This window comes from Harpia harpyja, chromosome 12 (genome assembly GCF_026419915.1).
Source record: "Harpia harpyja isolate bHarHar1 chromosome 12, bHarHar1 primary haplotype, whole genome shotgun sequence".
Classification (NCBI taxonomy): Eukaryota; Metazoa; Chordata; class Aves; order Accipitriformes; family Accipitridae; genus Harpia; species Harpia harpyja.
This window is the reverse complement of record NC_068951.1, coordinates 18,234,133-18,249,197: the sequence shown is the minus strand read 5'-3', so window position 1 is coordinate 18,249,197 and position 15,065 is coordinate 18,234,133. Positions and strand designations below refer to the sequence as shown.

At 43.5% G+C, this 15,065-nt stretch overlaps 1 protein-coding gene across 1 annotated transcript; it reads right to left on the bottom strand.

Annotated features, from left to right (window-relative positions):
• Window positions 1–9: 9 nt before the first annotated feature.
• On the bottom strand, window positions 10–11,151 carry PROC (protein C, inactivator of coagulation factors Va and VIIIa). The gene is made up of 10 exons (XM_052804790.1): window positions 10,959–11,151; window positions 10,272–10,432; window positions 9,818–9,901; window positions 9,278–9,438; window positions 8,267–8,291; window positions 7,602–7,712; window positions 6,738–6,878; window positions 6,263–6,372; window positions 5,206–5,323; window positions 10–680 (listed from the first exon to the last, which is right to left on the bottom strand). The coding sequence occupies exons 3-10, from the start codon at window positions 9,882–9,884 to the stop codon at window positions 112–114; spliced, it is 1,302 nt and encodes a 433-aa protein (XP_052660750.1). The 5' UTR covers window positions 9,885–9,901; window positions 10,272–10,432; window positions 10,959–11,151; the 3' UTR covers window positions 10–111.
• Between the last annotated feature and the right edge of the window lie 3,914 nt (window positions 11,152–15,065).

Sequence of the window (15,065 nt, the reverse complement as noted above, 5' to 3'; positions counted from 1 at the left end):
TACACAAGGTTAACATATACTCAATATTTAATACTGAAGGTCTGACAGTACATTACACTGCATACTGTCACTAGCACATAGCCACAATATTGCAGACTCTCAGTATCAGAATCAACCCTTCCAAGAAGCTGACATCTCATCTATGTGGTGCTGGATCCACTCAAGATACTGACTAACTTTGGTGTAGACTCCAAATTTCTCCCTTCTTCCACAGCCTTCACCCCAGCTCACCAGTCCTACCAAAAACCAAGTATCCTTATATTTAGTGATCATAGGGCCTCCACTGTCCCCAGTGCAGGAATCTTTTTTGTCTCCTAAGCTCCCAGCACACAGCATATTGTCAGAGATAGCAAATCTCATTGCCTGGGCACACTCATTCCGGGGAACCATGGGGATTTGAATATAACTGAGGAAAGTAGAGTAATTGTGGTTAGCATCACTTGTGCTGCCCCAGCCAGTTACCACCATCTGCTTCCCACTTCTTGTCAGCTCCTGTTCTGCCAGGTCGCGGGTGGGAAGACAGATAGGGAGTGCGTATTTGTTATACATCACGGGCTCAGCCAAGTGCAGCATGGCTATGTCATTATCGGAGGTCTCCTTGGTGTAATTTTCGTGGCTCACACATTTATCAACCCAAATGGTTTGCTCGTCTGCCTCAGTACGGAGACGGTGGAATTTACCTGGAAGAGCAAACAAGAAGATGACAGATGCTACCAAATCTTCCTTCACCTTGAATGCCAAGGCATCTGGATTATACTGCTCTTTAGAACTGTGCTTCATGTTTTTACTTCCCTTATAACATAGACATTTGTTCATTTTATGTTATAGGTTTAACAGTGTTCTTACTAGATGGACAAATCTGTAAACTTTCCATATTTACATAAATCATGAATACATACAGTACTAAATGAATTAGTACCCTAGAAGTACGGTCATCAGCTGAGAAGCTGAAATGCCTATGTATTGCCCTGTTGTGTTGGTATTACAGTACACTTGTGCAACTTGAGAGATCTTCTTCAGGAGCAAAACTCTTCTTGCAGTCAGCACTGAAAGCTGGGAGAGCAAGCATACAGCAAAGCAAGACATTTACAACAGTACATGAGCTTTATGCTGTATAACCAGTGCCTGAATGACTGAACTTCAGTATTTATAAGATGAAGACGACTGACTGGTAAGGCTATTCCCTTCTGAAATCTTGCATCTCTATTTTAAGGAATTTTTGACTACTTAAGACTTCTCAGTTGTTATTTCTGCTACGTGATCATGGCCACTTTGTGGGCCAAGCAGTTATGGAACAGGAAGCAGGAAACTAAGTTGAAAAGGGCCAGAAAGGCAAGAACAAGTCACTTGTGATACACTGGAGAAGACAGAAACAGATTGCTCTGATAGGATGTGAAGAGATAGCCCCAAGAATAATTATCAGTGGCTGGCACATTTCTGAACTGTGCTGTTGGTTAATTTAAGCTTCATATCAAGGCCTACTTTAGTATGTACTTGATAAAAACACTTCTTTGGGGAACTGTCCATTATGCACATTCAAGCTGCAGGCAGGCACACATCCAAGCACACGAGGTGGCAGGACATCCAGGCTGACACCTCACCTCTCCTCATGCTGCATGTGTGTGACAGAAGTATCCTTTCCTTCTCGGTCTCTATAAGCGAGTTGGAAGTTGCTCTTCATTACCACCTTTTCAAATGTGTGCTTCACAATACTGTCCTTCAAATTTGTTCCCCGACCCCTCCGTTAACTTTTGCCTTCTTTCAGTCTTACTTGAATCTCTCCAGATACAAACTCTAAAGCCAAGTTGCTCTGACTTTGCATGACCAAGGTCTTCTGAAGTCAATTGCTTCGGTGTAAGCTCCCCTGTGCTTGAGCCTGTCAATGAGGTATTGCAGCTCTTTGGGTTTTTTTTTTTCTGTAAAGGGTCAGTGTCTCCAAGCATAGGGACTTTATGATCCACAGTAGTTCCAGAAATAGAAGACCCCCAAAGACCCCTTAAGTCCAGCTTTGGATCTGGGACTTCCAGACCAATTATTTCTCAGTCTCTCCTCTTCCTCCTCTGCAGACAGCCAATGGATGTTTCACACATGGACACAGCAGACAGCAGATGGCTCAAACTGCTCTGGGGGGACACCTGTATTAAATAGTACCAGAGCCTGAAGGACTTGCTATTATCAAGCCAACACTCACAAATCTGTTTTTTTCTGCTATCACAACCTCTCTTCTTTGTGGCAACAGTGTCCGTAGCACCCTTGGAGCACATTTCCCTGTTACCCACTCTGCAGCCACTGTGGCTGGGGGCTGACTAGCAGGTAAGGAGCAAGGGTTTATTCCTGTCTTCACAGATACAAACCTCTGCTTTAGGCCTCAGAAGTAACTCTGGACTCGAACACTGTCAGATCATCTCCTCTGAGAAAGGCAGTTTAGTTGTGTAGGAGTATACCTTCTGCTCTGTAAACAAGCATGGCCATGAACTGTCTCTATTCTAAGAAACCTATGAACAAGCGGGTGACAGCTTTTGCACCAGTGCTACTGTAGCAACAGCTCCCCCTGCTCCAGCCCAGGAGAAGACCCTTTTGACTTCTGGTAGTGAATACTTCCTTTCTCAGTTGAGTTATCCACCCCAAGAGTTTCAAATTCCAGAAGTCCTATCCACACCTGGATGTACTGAACCTAGAGGCTGTGTGAAATGCATCTAGTTCCTTCTACACAATAAGTAACATCATAATCTTGTTGCTGCCAGAAAAATATTAACTATGAAGTTCTACATAAACAAGGAAGTGTGAAACCTGTTCTCTGAAGGGAGAGACGGTATTTTGAATTGAATCATTACATTCACCTACCTGCTCTGTTTTCTTAGAGCTCTGAACACACTTCTGGATGCTCTTAAACTGGAGATGTAGGAACAAGAGCCACAAGTAGGAAAATTGGGTTGTTCTCAAATCCATCTCCAAAACTTCAGCTACTCTGAGATCTAACTTTTCACTTCAGACACTAAAAAGCCATGTGAGTCCTGCTACAAGACTACTCCCCAAGCTCTTAAGTGCAAACCCAGATGCGAGCTTCCCTTCCAGTTTTGCTCTTAGGTATGGCAAGCAGAGAGCTACAGTGGGACGAGTCCAGAAGTGTTGGGTACCCCAGCCTGACAGAGGCAGGTCAAGTATCACCTCTGCAGTCTCAGTACGAACACCTTCATCACTGTCATGGAGCTCACACCTGCCCCCACAGACACGGCAATGTCTCCATTCAAAATTCTGTTCCATGTATCTCACTACATGTCTCTAGGGTTTAGGGTTCTTCTCATGAGAACTGCTTTTCTGGTGGCAGTAAAATGGCCAAAAGATACATGTAAAAGGACAACCACATGATGATGTTAGGCTGGGTCTTAAAAAGGCTCCCTTCTGCTTGACCTGGAATAACATTTAGAGAAGAATCTCGTCTCTCTTGGTGAAGTGTCAGTCTGCAGTCATCTCAGTCCTGCACCCCCTGCCCCCCTCCCCCCCGCCCCCAGTAAAGGACCCTTCTGTGGTTTCCATCTCACCACAGCAATATTGCTCAAGACTGAATGAGAAGGGTTCTCTTCTCATGCATCACAGCTCTCAGTCCATGACCACACACTTGCTTCTTCCTCTATTAATAAGAAAGGTCTTTTGGGCAGCTAGGATAGTGAGAGAAATTTGAGTCCCTATTGCTGATCATCCTCACATTATAAATTACTCTGTATACTCACCCCAAATTTACGTGAGATGTCTCTTGAGTTTCATTTAAGCCAAATCTTCTCAAATCAGGATTCTCAAGTGCTGACTCTTTTCTTCACCCACTGGAAATCACTTTTTATTTGGACAGCACAAGACTCTCTTGACAGATCCCACCCCTTCTTTCTTTGCTGCAGAGAGATCTCTAGGCATGGCTGTCCCAGCTGAAAGCTTATCAGACTGCACAGATTTCTACCAAGACCTGCCGTATGAGGCCAGGATGGAGTAATTTAAGTGCGGCCTCAATACTTCCCCTAGTTACCATTTTCCCACTGACCTAATCCCTTGAAGTTACACTCAAAGCTACATCTAGCACTGCAGAGCATTCAAGACACCCCATCTGATGGTTGCTTTCCCCCTAAAATGTTCCAAGATCCTTTACCAAGCAAACTGCACAGGTTTCTTCTTTTTGGGACTCACTAAAACTAAATATACATACTGGCAATCACTTAAAAGGGAAGAAAATGACTTACTAGTAACTAGAAATGCTTGGAGATGTGTAGTCTGTATGCATATTCCCAAACTACCACACACACTTCTACTTTGATGTCCCTCTGTAGAAAAGATGGATATTCTGGCACTAAGGACCCAAGGCTGTATCGCATGCTTTTCCACTCATTCTTTATGTTGAACAACGGAGGATGTACATAAACACATCCACCCATACGTGCCTTATTGTCTCTGTTCTCAAACATCTGCACATCCACAGTATATACAGAACATACATACAGACAATATATTTCCAAGGCTATGTATAAAGACAATGTATTTGCAAGACTCTCCACAATTACTGGGAACAACCTATCTTTTCACTAATGGCAAAAGAAAGCAGTTGAGTTGTTATGCCTCTGTCACCAATGGTAGACAGAAAACACTAACAAAAAAAAAGTCTACTTAAGTGTGAATGGATCACTAATTATTTTTGTCTGTTAATTCAGGAGCGGTACTGTACTTGACACAGATTTTCTCACGCTTAAGAGCAGCAGTGCCAGTAAAGGCAGTGTTGCCATTCTGTAGCACCTCTCCTCTACTGAAACTCTCTTAAGTAATGGTGTTCAAACGTATGAAAAGGCAGGAAGAGGCACTGTGACATTCTCCTCCTGGGATCAAGATTTTTTTTTTTCAGTATTGGGATGACCTTGAATATTTTCATCATCGGAAAAACACAAGCAGAAGAGAACAAGTCTTTCTACTTTATAGACAAGCAGCAGCGCTCAGGAGATAGCTCACTTCCATAGTAACGTTGATAATGGCTCAGATGAAATCAGATTTTTACCAAACTTTTTTGTTTTGTGCTAAGGTGCGTATTAAATACTTCCTAGACAACCTACTCCTACAACTGAGAAGGACTTTTGTCTTCCTAACTTGCTCGGCTTTCTCCTGAGATGATAAACCTTGGGAATGAAAGAATTGTATTTAAAAAAACAGGGACAGGCTTTTTTTCCATACCAAGTCTTACTTTGAGCCCCTCTTCTGCCTCAGTGCAGTGTGCTGCCGTTAGGACCCAAGATGGATGGATGAGAACACCCCCACACAGAAATTTCCCTTTGCTATTTTGCAGCATAATCTGAAACAAAAAAAGAGAGGTCTGACACTGCATGGAGCACAGCTCACAAAATATTGTACACAGTTGTCTTTGTGGTTGCAAAATGCCCAGACACATCAAGCACCAAAGCACGTCACATTCATTGAAGCCAAAGCTCTACAGTGGGACAAAAGCACTATGAATGGAACACTTACAAAAAGTTTTGAATATTCTTCCTGAATGAGGGCTGGCTTCATCCAAATCACGATGCTGGTCACTGCGAAGAAGCACTTTGGTACTTCAAAGCTTTGAAACACAGAGCTCAAATGAGGGGATTATTCTTGTGTGCACAGCACACCAGAGACAGCGTATCATCTCAGGCTCCAACTCTCATGCTACGGTGTAAAAGGGCCTTTAATGTCAAATAGAACCAGGCCCTGATTATATGCATTCACTAGTTTCATGATAAGCTCTGTGAGGTCTCCCCTTTCTCTGTGATGTCCTGACCTGCTCTGTAAAGCTATGGCATATTCTGGCGATTAAACCTGCTAACTTGAATTTATGACAGATGAGGCTTATAAGAACAGATCCATGCAGAAAAGGGGGAAAAGATTACCTCACACTCGCACCATAAGGCTGTTACAGTAGCTGGAGCATGCATCGCACAGCATGAGCTGCAGTGATTAAGTGGCCTTCCCCAGGATGGAGCAACAGAGTAGGTAAGTGTCATCACTATCCTTTCTCTTGACATTGTTGGCAAGGTAAGGTAAAAAAACTTGGCAATGGTGACAAGGTCAAGAGTCCTAACAGGTAGTAAACTATTTTTTCCTGTTACTCCAACTTTTGGGTTGCTTTTGAAAAAGCTAAGCTAAAGGAATCTTAGCTTCACGTAACACCACCACTAGTAATGTAGGTGCCTTTCTGGAGCAGCAAGGCAGGCAGAGCTGTTTGGGAAGAGCCTGAACTATTATTTCTCCTTACCTGCCAAGGGCTGCCTCCCCTTCTTCCTATTTTTCCCTCAATGAGCCGAATATTGAATCCTGCTTTGGCTTCAATGTAGTCCATTTTCACTCTTCCACAGGGGAACTCCACTACAGGAGATGCAAAGAAGTTAACTAGCGAAGATCAGATCACCCAATACAAAACCTCTTTCTAAAGCACTCCCTCCATCTCTCTAACCTAGGCAATACTATTCAGTGGCTTCATGGAAGTCCCTCAATGCTTTGCAGAGGAGGCAGTTTCCTGATTCCCCTGTATGTGTCCATGATGCAAACATGGGTTAAAGGCCATAAAGTGGGTATGAAGTTGGGAAATGCAGGCACAGAGTTTCTCTGCATGGAATAGATGTTTTGAAAACTAGTACAAAGTGCACTGCAGACAATTCTCCCATAACACCCTCTTACTTCATGTTTGAATAATGGTCTATCAATCTTGACCATGAACATCCTCCTCTTACCTACAGGCTCGCACATGGTATGGTCATTCATCAACTGATACCCAGACGCACAGCTGCAAGAGCGGCACTGGTTGGCAGGGTCATCCCTACAGAAATGTTCGCATCCTCCATTATTGACAGTACAGTTGGTGTATTTGATCTCTGTGGAAAAAACAAACAGCAAGAGAGACATGAGAAGTTGGAAAGCCAAAGAGTCACAGGAAGGTAAAGTGGCAAAATGATATTGTCATTCAAGTGAGCAACAGTTGACAATGGATTTGGGATGACAGTTGTGGGCTTTAATGGCACTCGGGCCCTGAGACAGCAAACAGACCTTGGTCCAGAATAAGACAGTGGGGAAATGGAGAAAAACAGAGATTACTGTCAGGGAAGGTAGACTGGAAAACAGAAAATTCAGTCACTGAGTGCAAGTCAGACAGTGCACAGTGTTGATGATACACAACATACACGCTCATCCCTAAATATGCTATCCAGCTTTTGTCCAAGGAAGAAATTGTCACAGTAATGACAATCAAATATTTGCAGTGGATGGGTTTTTTTCACCCTGTATTGTAAAAAAACCCACCATCATCCCTGTGCTGACAGTTCTGAAGTAACTGAAAACTCTGCTTTACAGAATTATTTCCAGTATTTTTTTGTAAAATTTAGTTATCTCAGATCTCCAAACCTCTCCCATGGCAACACAAACTTCATTTTGCTTTAGATAAGCACAGATAATCCTTTTACCACATCATGAAGCAAAAGAGAAATCACATTAGTAAAGAAAGCAAGTATACTGTGCAATGTCAAAACTGTTGATCCCTATTACACAGAGATCCCTGTCACAAATAATGTTATTTTATAGTGGATTAAAGGCAACATTACCATAATTGCACAAAACCCCCTCCCAGCCTTTGTTACAGATGCAGGAAAATTTTCCAATATTGTCCTTGCAGATCCCATTGGAACAAGGCTGTGGGTCACACTGATCTCCATCTGAAACGGAGGCAGGAAAACTCAGTCCCTGAATCATACAGAGCTCACAGATCGAACATTAACACGAACAGACCCTCCCCAGATTCCCAAGCATCATCCATGGTTTCTGCCACCAAATGGTGATATCTCCATGGTGCTGGCCCAGAGACAAGGCTAGTTGTTTGGGTTCTGAATCACAGCTGTAGAGTGAGTGGAATGGGCAGAAGGGGAAGAAAGAGCAAACCCTGAGGCAGACAGGGGAGAGGCAGGTTACTGTGGAAGTGAAGAGCAGGGGTGGGGCTCCTCTTTGGACCATGTCAGGCAGGGTTAGAGCATCAGAGAGCACTTTTGACCAGTGCCTTAGCTCTGGAGAGATGACTGATGATAGACACAGATACACCTCAAGTTTTTTAGGAAGGCTGCTTGTATGTTAGAACAGGAAAACATTCTTTGCACGCCCCATATAAGAGAGAATGAGAATTTGAATCAGTATGTGATACATGGCAGCAGGAAGGCCAAGTACCAATTACTCTTGAGGAAACACAGAGAAGTGATTAGGGAAGCCTTTCACTTACCTACATACTTGCTCCAAAAATTTAGCTGCGGAGAAACAAAACTTACGTTAAGGCTAGAAGCAGATTTTTAACAAGTGAGGGATTTAAAGTGTATCATGGTCTTGGCCAACACAGCACTGCACCCCAGTCAATAGCATCAGTCTCATTCTTCCTGACAGTGTAGTGACTGGCACTACAAACCAACAAAACTGGCCAACCCGGACGTTCATGTATCGCCCGTACTCAGCACGTATTCCCCTGCCCTGCTCGCAGACCCACCAGCACCACAACCACTCAATATCCCCACAGCTTCTCTATTTTCTAGTCACTTACTGCCAGGTAAGTCACCAGTGTTGTTGAGTGCACAACTCATTTGTACCCAGTTAGACAAAACGTGGGCATTGTGAAGAAAGACTCCACTCCACTCTGGCTTCTGAGCGACAGCAAGGACTGGTTCATCCTATGTGGCGAGTCTACTGTGCTTAACACAGTAAGAAAAAGTCCAAGCCAACACAATGATCAGGTGTGGAAAGGGGCAGGAATCAGTGATGTTGACAATAAAGGTAGTGCCCAATTGAAAATATGAGGTTTGGAGAAGGAGAGAGAACCTAGTGATAAGAGAAATGTTTGTCAGGCACAGGTGGGAGACTAGGGAGATACAGCAAAAGGCAGCTGGCACTGGCAAATAGACAACAGAGGGCAAAGGACTGGAAGGACTGCAAAAAACTCAGTGGCAGCAAGAAGAGCCAATGGGGTCAAGCAGGGATTGAGACTACCTGGCTGGGACCAAAACCTCACAATTAGGTCAGGTGGGACATGCGTGAGCAGCCAAGTTTTGTGGCCCATACAGGTGGTAACTTGACAATTGCTGTAACACAATCACATTCAAAACCATGCCTACACCTTCGGAGTCAGGACTGATGCATGTTCAGTGCTGACAGCAAGATCTCCTATGCCCTGGATTGCAAAACTTTAAGAAAACAAACAATTGATTACTTAAGTCCCACATTCATCCTTAAAAAACCAACTTACTGTTGCTTCCTTGGTTTCAAATATCTCACTGGCCTCCTCAAAGTCACACTGCTCTTCAATGCACTCGCGCTCCACAGAGCCCGGTTTGAGCTCCTCCAGAAAAGAGTTTGCCCGCTTCTGGATTTTCAAGACTTGGTTTGCATCTTTATTGCTGTAAAATACTGGAAGCAAAATGTGAAAGCACAAGCAGGGAAAAGAGCTGGCTGAAAACTGGTAGTGGTCCTTTCCAAAGAACACTTATCAGAGCAACAGCCCCTCTCTAGCACAGCAAGAGAGCCTGCTCTAGAAACCATGAGCTGTCAGTGCTGTGCTGCAGAAGCAAGCTCCAGCCTCTGCTCTGTGGTACTCAGATGGCTTGTTGGGCTCATGAGGGCTGTGACCAGGCAGCCCCAGCACTGTGTGTGCCAACCTCTGCTAGAGGAATTCAAACCCCCCATAATGGGAACGATTCCAGCCACTCCCTGTGACTGGAAGATGAGCAGCAAACACACTCACAGCGACTGGAAAAAGGTGAAGGGTATCTCTAAAATGAAAACTTACTTGAGGTACTACAGACTCGTGAAGAGCAGGCAGCCAGCAGCACCCCTATGGTGACGAGCTTCCACATACTGCAGCAGGAGTCACCTAAAGAAGAGAAGGTAGGCGTGAAGGGGAGTGCACTGCTGAACTGCAGAACAACCCCCCTGCTGCAGACAGTTTCTATTCAGATAGCTCTGCTAGCTCCTTCACTTGTTTTTCTCAGAGCAGCTCCCTTGCTGAATGCTGTGCTGTGCCGTGACTTTCTCTGATTCCAGCTCCAAAGCGGCTGTTCAATTTGAGGCCCTCCAGACTGGTTTCCTAGTTCCCTTTAACCCATCAGCAGCTCTCCCAGAACACTTCTTGTCTGCCCCAACATCATCCCCTTGTCACCAGACATTTTTTACAAGCTTTATGCTTCATTAAAGCAAGCTGTACTTTGAAATCCCGAACGATACAATACTTTTGAAGCACTTACTGCTTTATTCAGTGTGAATCAGTGTGATCTATTCTTCCGCCATGAGCTCTGCTGGAACTTAGTTAATCCATAACTTCAGATATTTACTCTTCAGAGTGACATGAAGGGCTTTCTTTTTAGTCATTAAACAAACAGCGCTCAGGGGGAGCCTGGCAATTTACCTGCATGCAGGAGAAACTTGAAACAGCTGAGGCATCCACTCATGCCTTTTTCAAATCTGTTTTCTTTTGATTCTCTGGCAAGTAGAAATGGTTATGTTTGGTTCATAAGCGTGACCACCCAGTGCTGAGGTCTCTTGACCCCAAAAGGGACACATATTGCTATTTTTAAGAGTCCTCCCCCTTTACTTTCTCATCAAACATTCCACCACAGAACAGCCAAGGCAACTAACCCCCCTCAGCCATGAGCAGGCAGTGCCTGCCCTATCAGCTGCCTGCTGTGAGAAGGCAGGGCAAGAAGCTTGTACCAGCACACTGCACCTTTTGGTGTACTGGACTGGCTCTCAGCAGCACAAAATCTTCTATTGAATTTTGAATATAAAACATTTTAGAGAAAAACCACAATCCTTTTCCGAAGTTTTCTTGCATTGGAGATGGTACAAACCAGTGCATCCCCCTTCTCTGAAAGCAGTTTGTGCAGCAGCACCTCTGTGAGCAGTACAGAATGTGACATCTTCACGCAAATTACCTGTGCAACCACGTGTCCTTAGGGGTCCTTCGTCACAAGAAACTGCCACTGGGTGACAGGAAAAGGTGGGCCTCCCCAGGATCTCGGCTCATGTCCAGTGACACTGTTTAGGAGAGCTCTGACTGCTTATAAAACTTTTTTTCTTTTTCCCTTACAAACTTGGCTGTGGACTTTCTTGAAAACAAGCACTCTTTAAACAAAGGTTTCAAAGTTCATCTATCTGGGACTTGTGCTGAAAAAAAAAAAAAAAAAAAGATTGCAGCATCCAAAATCACAGCTGGGAAAGATGTGTGCACTGCTAAGCTCTACTGATATATTCTTTATCCTCAATTCAGCCATTCAACAAGAAAATTTCAACTGAGATTAATGATAACAGATTTTTGCTGAAAATAAAGTTTATGAAACACACCTGAAGACAGGAAACATAAAATAGGAAATCTAAAGAGAAGCAAGTGTAGTACCATATATTCCATGTATTACTCGTAATATCTGTAGCTGACCTGGTTATCTAGAAATAGCACTTTGCTACCACATAGGTTACAAGTTTTTGAATACACTTTCATTTCTAAGACTTGGTATAGGTTGGAAATTTAGGACACGCACATGAACTGCCAACCTAAAACATCTAAACTAACATGTCAGCCTCCTAAAAAAACTTTTTTTTTTTTTTTAAACCTATACTGATACTTGGAAAGAATGAATTTAGTTCTTCATCAGCCCTTGTGTTTTGGGGGCTTTATATTCCTGCTTTCCCATTTCTCTTGCTACTGGAGTGCTGAAATATGTATTTCAAAAGCCAGCACTTGGGCTCTCAGGTGAGTCAGTCTCATATGACTCCAGGTGCAGGGGACTGAAGAAAAGATGCTCCAGGATACTTCAAGATCTGCCCAGTTTTGCAAGCCAGGGAACCATTTCAATCTAAACAATTAGTGTTGGGCTCGCTAATTTCTAGTTCCCCTTCATAAAAAAAATAGTAACATTTCTGAGGAGGGCTAGAAGAGGGTGAAGAGGAGTAAACAAAGAAACTTCATAAGAGATTGGCAAGACAGAGGCTCCACATAATTTTAATTAACACTGTGGAGAGTTCTGATTCACACTGTGTTACCAACAGGCATTAGTAATCAAAGGAAATCACCTCCCTGAAGCAAAAAAAAGTATTTCGGACATTTCAAATTTCACAGCTTAAAGATATCCCCCCTTACAACCTGAAGGGAAAGAGCACACCAGACTGCACACTGTGTTCTTGTTTCCCTGTGTATAAAAAAGCCAAATGCTTTGGTTTTGCCTCTTTTACAGGAAAGCTTCTGGAAAACTCTCAAATGTGTTCTCAGCCTGTAGCTTCTTAGCCAGGAGTGCTGAATCACTCCTCTCAAATTTTTCCAAATTGAAATTGTAATTTAAAATGTAAATTTCCATAAATTAAAGAGACTCTAGACAGATGTAAATTTTGATAGAGAGGGGAACTGAGACGGCAAAGCTACAAGGCCTCAAAATCACAGCTCTTCAGCAATCAATCTTGTATTACATCCATCAATTCTTCCTACTTCTTCCATAACAGGTTTTAATTTGCAACAAATCTGAGTAACTCACTGAGCAACTCCTATATGCACACCAGAGCCTCTCCCTGCCAGAGCAATACCAAGGTCTCCCTCTCATCCTGGACACTGATTTCTTGCAAGACTTGTAGAAACATAATGTTCTGTGAGCCATCTTTCCCCATGAACCATCTGAAATGAGGCAGTAAGTTCCAAACAGGCATTAAAAGGAGTAAGACAGGCTGATACACACAGCACCACACAAACCAGACCACTCCTGCTTCCCTAGGAAACCAAGCTGAAATATTAAGTCTCCTCAGGCTGCTCTTCTTAAAAGAAATGGTCCTTGGAGGCCAAGGTTTTGCAACGCTCACACACGAGCACAGGAACACATTGCCAGGAACACAGAAACACCTCTCTGTGGAGAGCCTTTCTGTAGGGACACAGCTCTGAGCACATCCTCAGCAGGCTGCTGGGAAGTGCTGCTGTGAATCCAGTTTGCAGCCGAGAGGAATTTGACAACCTGGGCAGGAAGCTAGCTGCTCCTGTGACAGTCCCTCCTAGCCTGTTACTTCCCTGGTTGGTATCTGCTCGCACCTGCCTGAGGCTGCAGCTGTGCACAGCCTTTAACAAAAGCAAGACCTACCACTTGCTCCAACTCCTCCTGTTGGCAGCGCAGCCCATCAGCCAACCTGCTCATAAAGAAGGACAAGAGGCCTGAAATCGCCCCTGTCCCTGCTCCCCTAAGGAAAAGCCATAGGCCACAACTGACTCATATTTTACCCTGAAGTCAACAGAAGTGGTGTCTTTTAGGTCATATGCAAACTCCCCCACCTCTTCCTTTCCTGCGAAGACAAAGACTTATGACCTTCCACACCACTTGGTAACCCAGCAAAATACTGGAACTCTTTAGATGGAAGTTGCTAGCAAACTGTCACATATTTTTTAGCTGTTATTAACACAAAATGTTACCTTGTGCTGCCTCAGAGCCTTTTCATTCTGCCCATGTGAGAATTAAACATCTCAAGCTGCTCAAGGCCCAGCTGGTGGGTGCACAGTTATTCATTCCAACCAGACACACAGCAGCCAAACAAGGAATTTCCCTTACCACTCTGAAGCTGCTTTACAGATAAGGAATGACAGGGCTTCTTCTAAACCTGTTCATTTCCAGTGCTGCCCATTCAATGGGAGCAGATTTCCTCGACTTCTCAACTCTCCTGACACTTTATGCTGCATTAAAAAAAAACAAACACATAACCCCCCCCCCCCCCCCCCCCCAGCCAACAACACTTACGACACGGGAAACAGCAGCAGAACACATTTTAAAAAAAAAAAAACCTCATTGGTACTTCATGATCTTTACAGGACACCTCGCTCCCTACCCGCTCCACCCTCCCAAGATCCATTGAGTAGTTATCAATCAAACCAAGAGGATGGTAGCCCTGATCAGGAGGTCTGATACCCCAGTAAAGATACACTGAGTGGGGCAAAGAATTTCTTGCTATTGGCTTCTGCCACATAAATAAAAAAAAAGGCCAAAATTAATTACCTGTATCAGAGGAGTACGCACATCTTCTGTCTCTCTGCTGCTGCTTTCTTTGCATGTTTTCTGTAATGCTACTTAATGCAGAGCCTGACACTCAGGTCCGGCACATGTGTGAGCAAATGCAATGAGTTTTCTTTTCTTCTTATTACTAGGACTAGGTAACTAATATTTTAATGATCAATTTTACCATTTTCATCTTGCAACAGTATATAACATTACTTCGGTTTCTTATGTTCCTGTCACATGAACTATTCCCTCCACACAAAGACAAAGTAATTCCTTCAGTTTAACTATCAAGTACAAAGGTCTTTTTCACATAGAAAATATTCACAACCATTATAAGTTACTTTCCATTTACTTTGCATCAGTACTATGGAACTCTATGACCATCCTCTCAGTTTAAATTAGTCTGCTGAAAGTTTCTTGTCAGCATCTTACAAACACATCAATCTGCACAGATGGAAAAGAAAGCTCATCACAGTCCAATCCATGGACTGCTCACTCAAACATCTCCAAATCTTTTAGTCTTGAGTTTACAGGCATCATTTTATGGCAGTCAATTTCTACATTTCATGAGAAAACTCATTTCTCCTACATTTTTGTAAATGAACTTTCACTTTTCCAGTTACCGTATATATTGCCTGCAATAAACTGAATGCACAGAGGCACAAGCAGAGTAGAGAAACAACTGTTCCCATCTCATCAGGGCAATGCACCGCCATGACCTGGAAGACATGGTCACACCACACCACATGATTAGAGGTCTACAAGCACATGGAGGTTAACTAACAAATACCCTGCTGAGTTTCTGAGAGTGTCTTCCCATCTAGCTGTGGGTTTGCACAGTGGAGCTATGATCAGGATGAGCAGCAGCAGAACCCCCATGTTTAAAACATCTCTTCTTTTGTTCACTGCAGAGATACAGCTAATAAAAATAATCTACTTGATGTCTTCTACTCCATGCCAATTAAACCAATGCAAAGAAATGCTACAAAACTAATCTACAACAATCACGTTTACCATTTC

Bases quoted from the DNA above. Each gene is read 5' to 3' on its own strand.
- PROC (XM_052804790.1), bottom strand. From the start codon at position 9,884: ATGTGGAAGCTCGTCACCATAGGGGTGCTGCTGGCTGCCTGCTCTTCA. The intron at 7,713-8,266 runs GTAAGTGAAAGG...CCTCCGTTTCAG, and splicing joins TTTTTGGAGCAAGTATGTAG to ATGGAGATCAGTGTGACCCA. The intron at 681-5,205 runs GTATGGAAAAAA...TTGCTCTTCCAG, and splicing joins GGGGCTCAAAGTAAGACTTG to GTAAATTCCACCGTCTCCGT.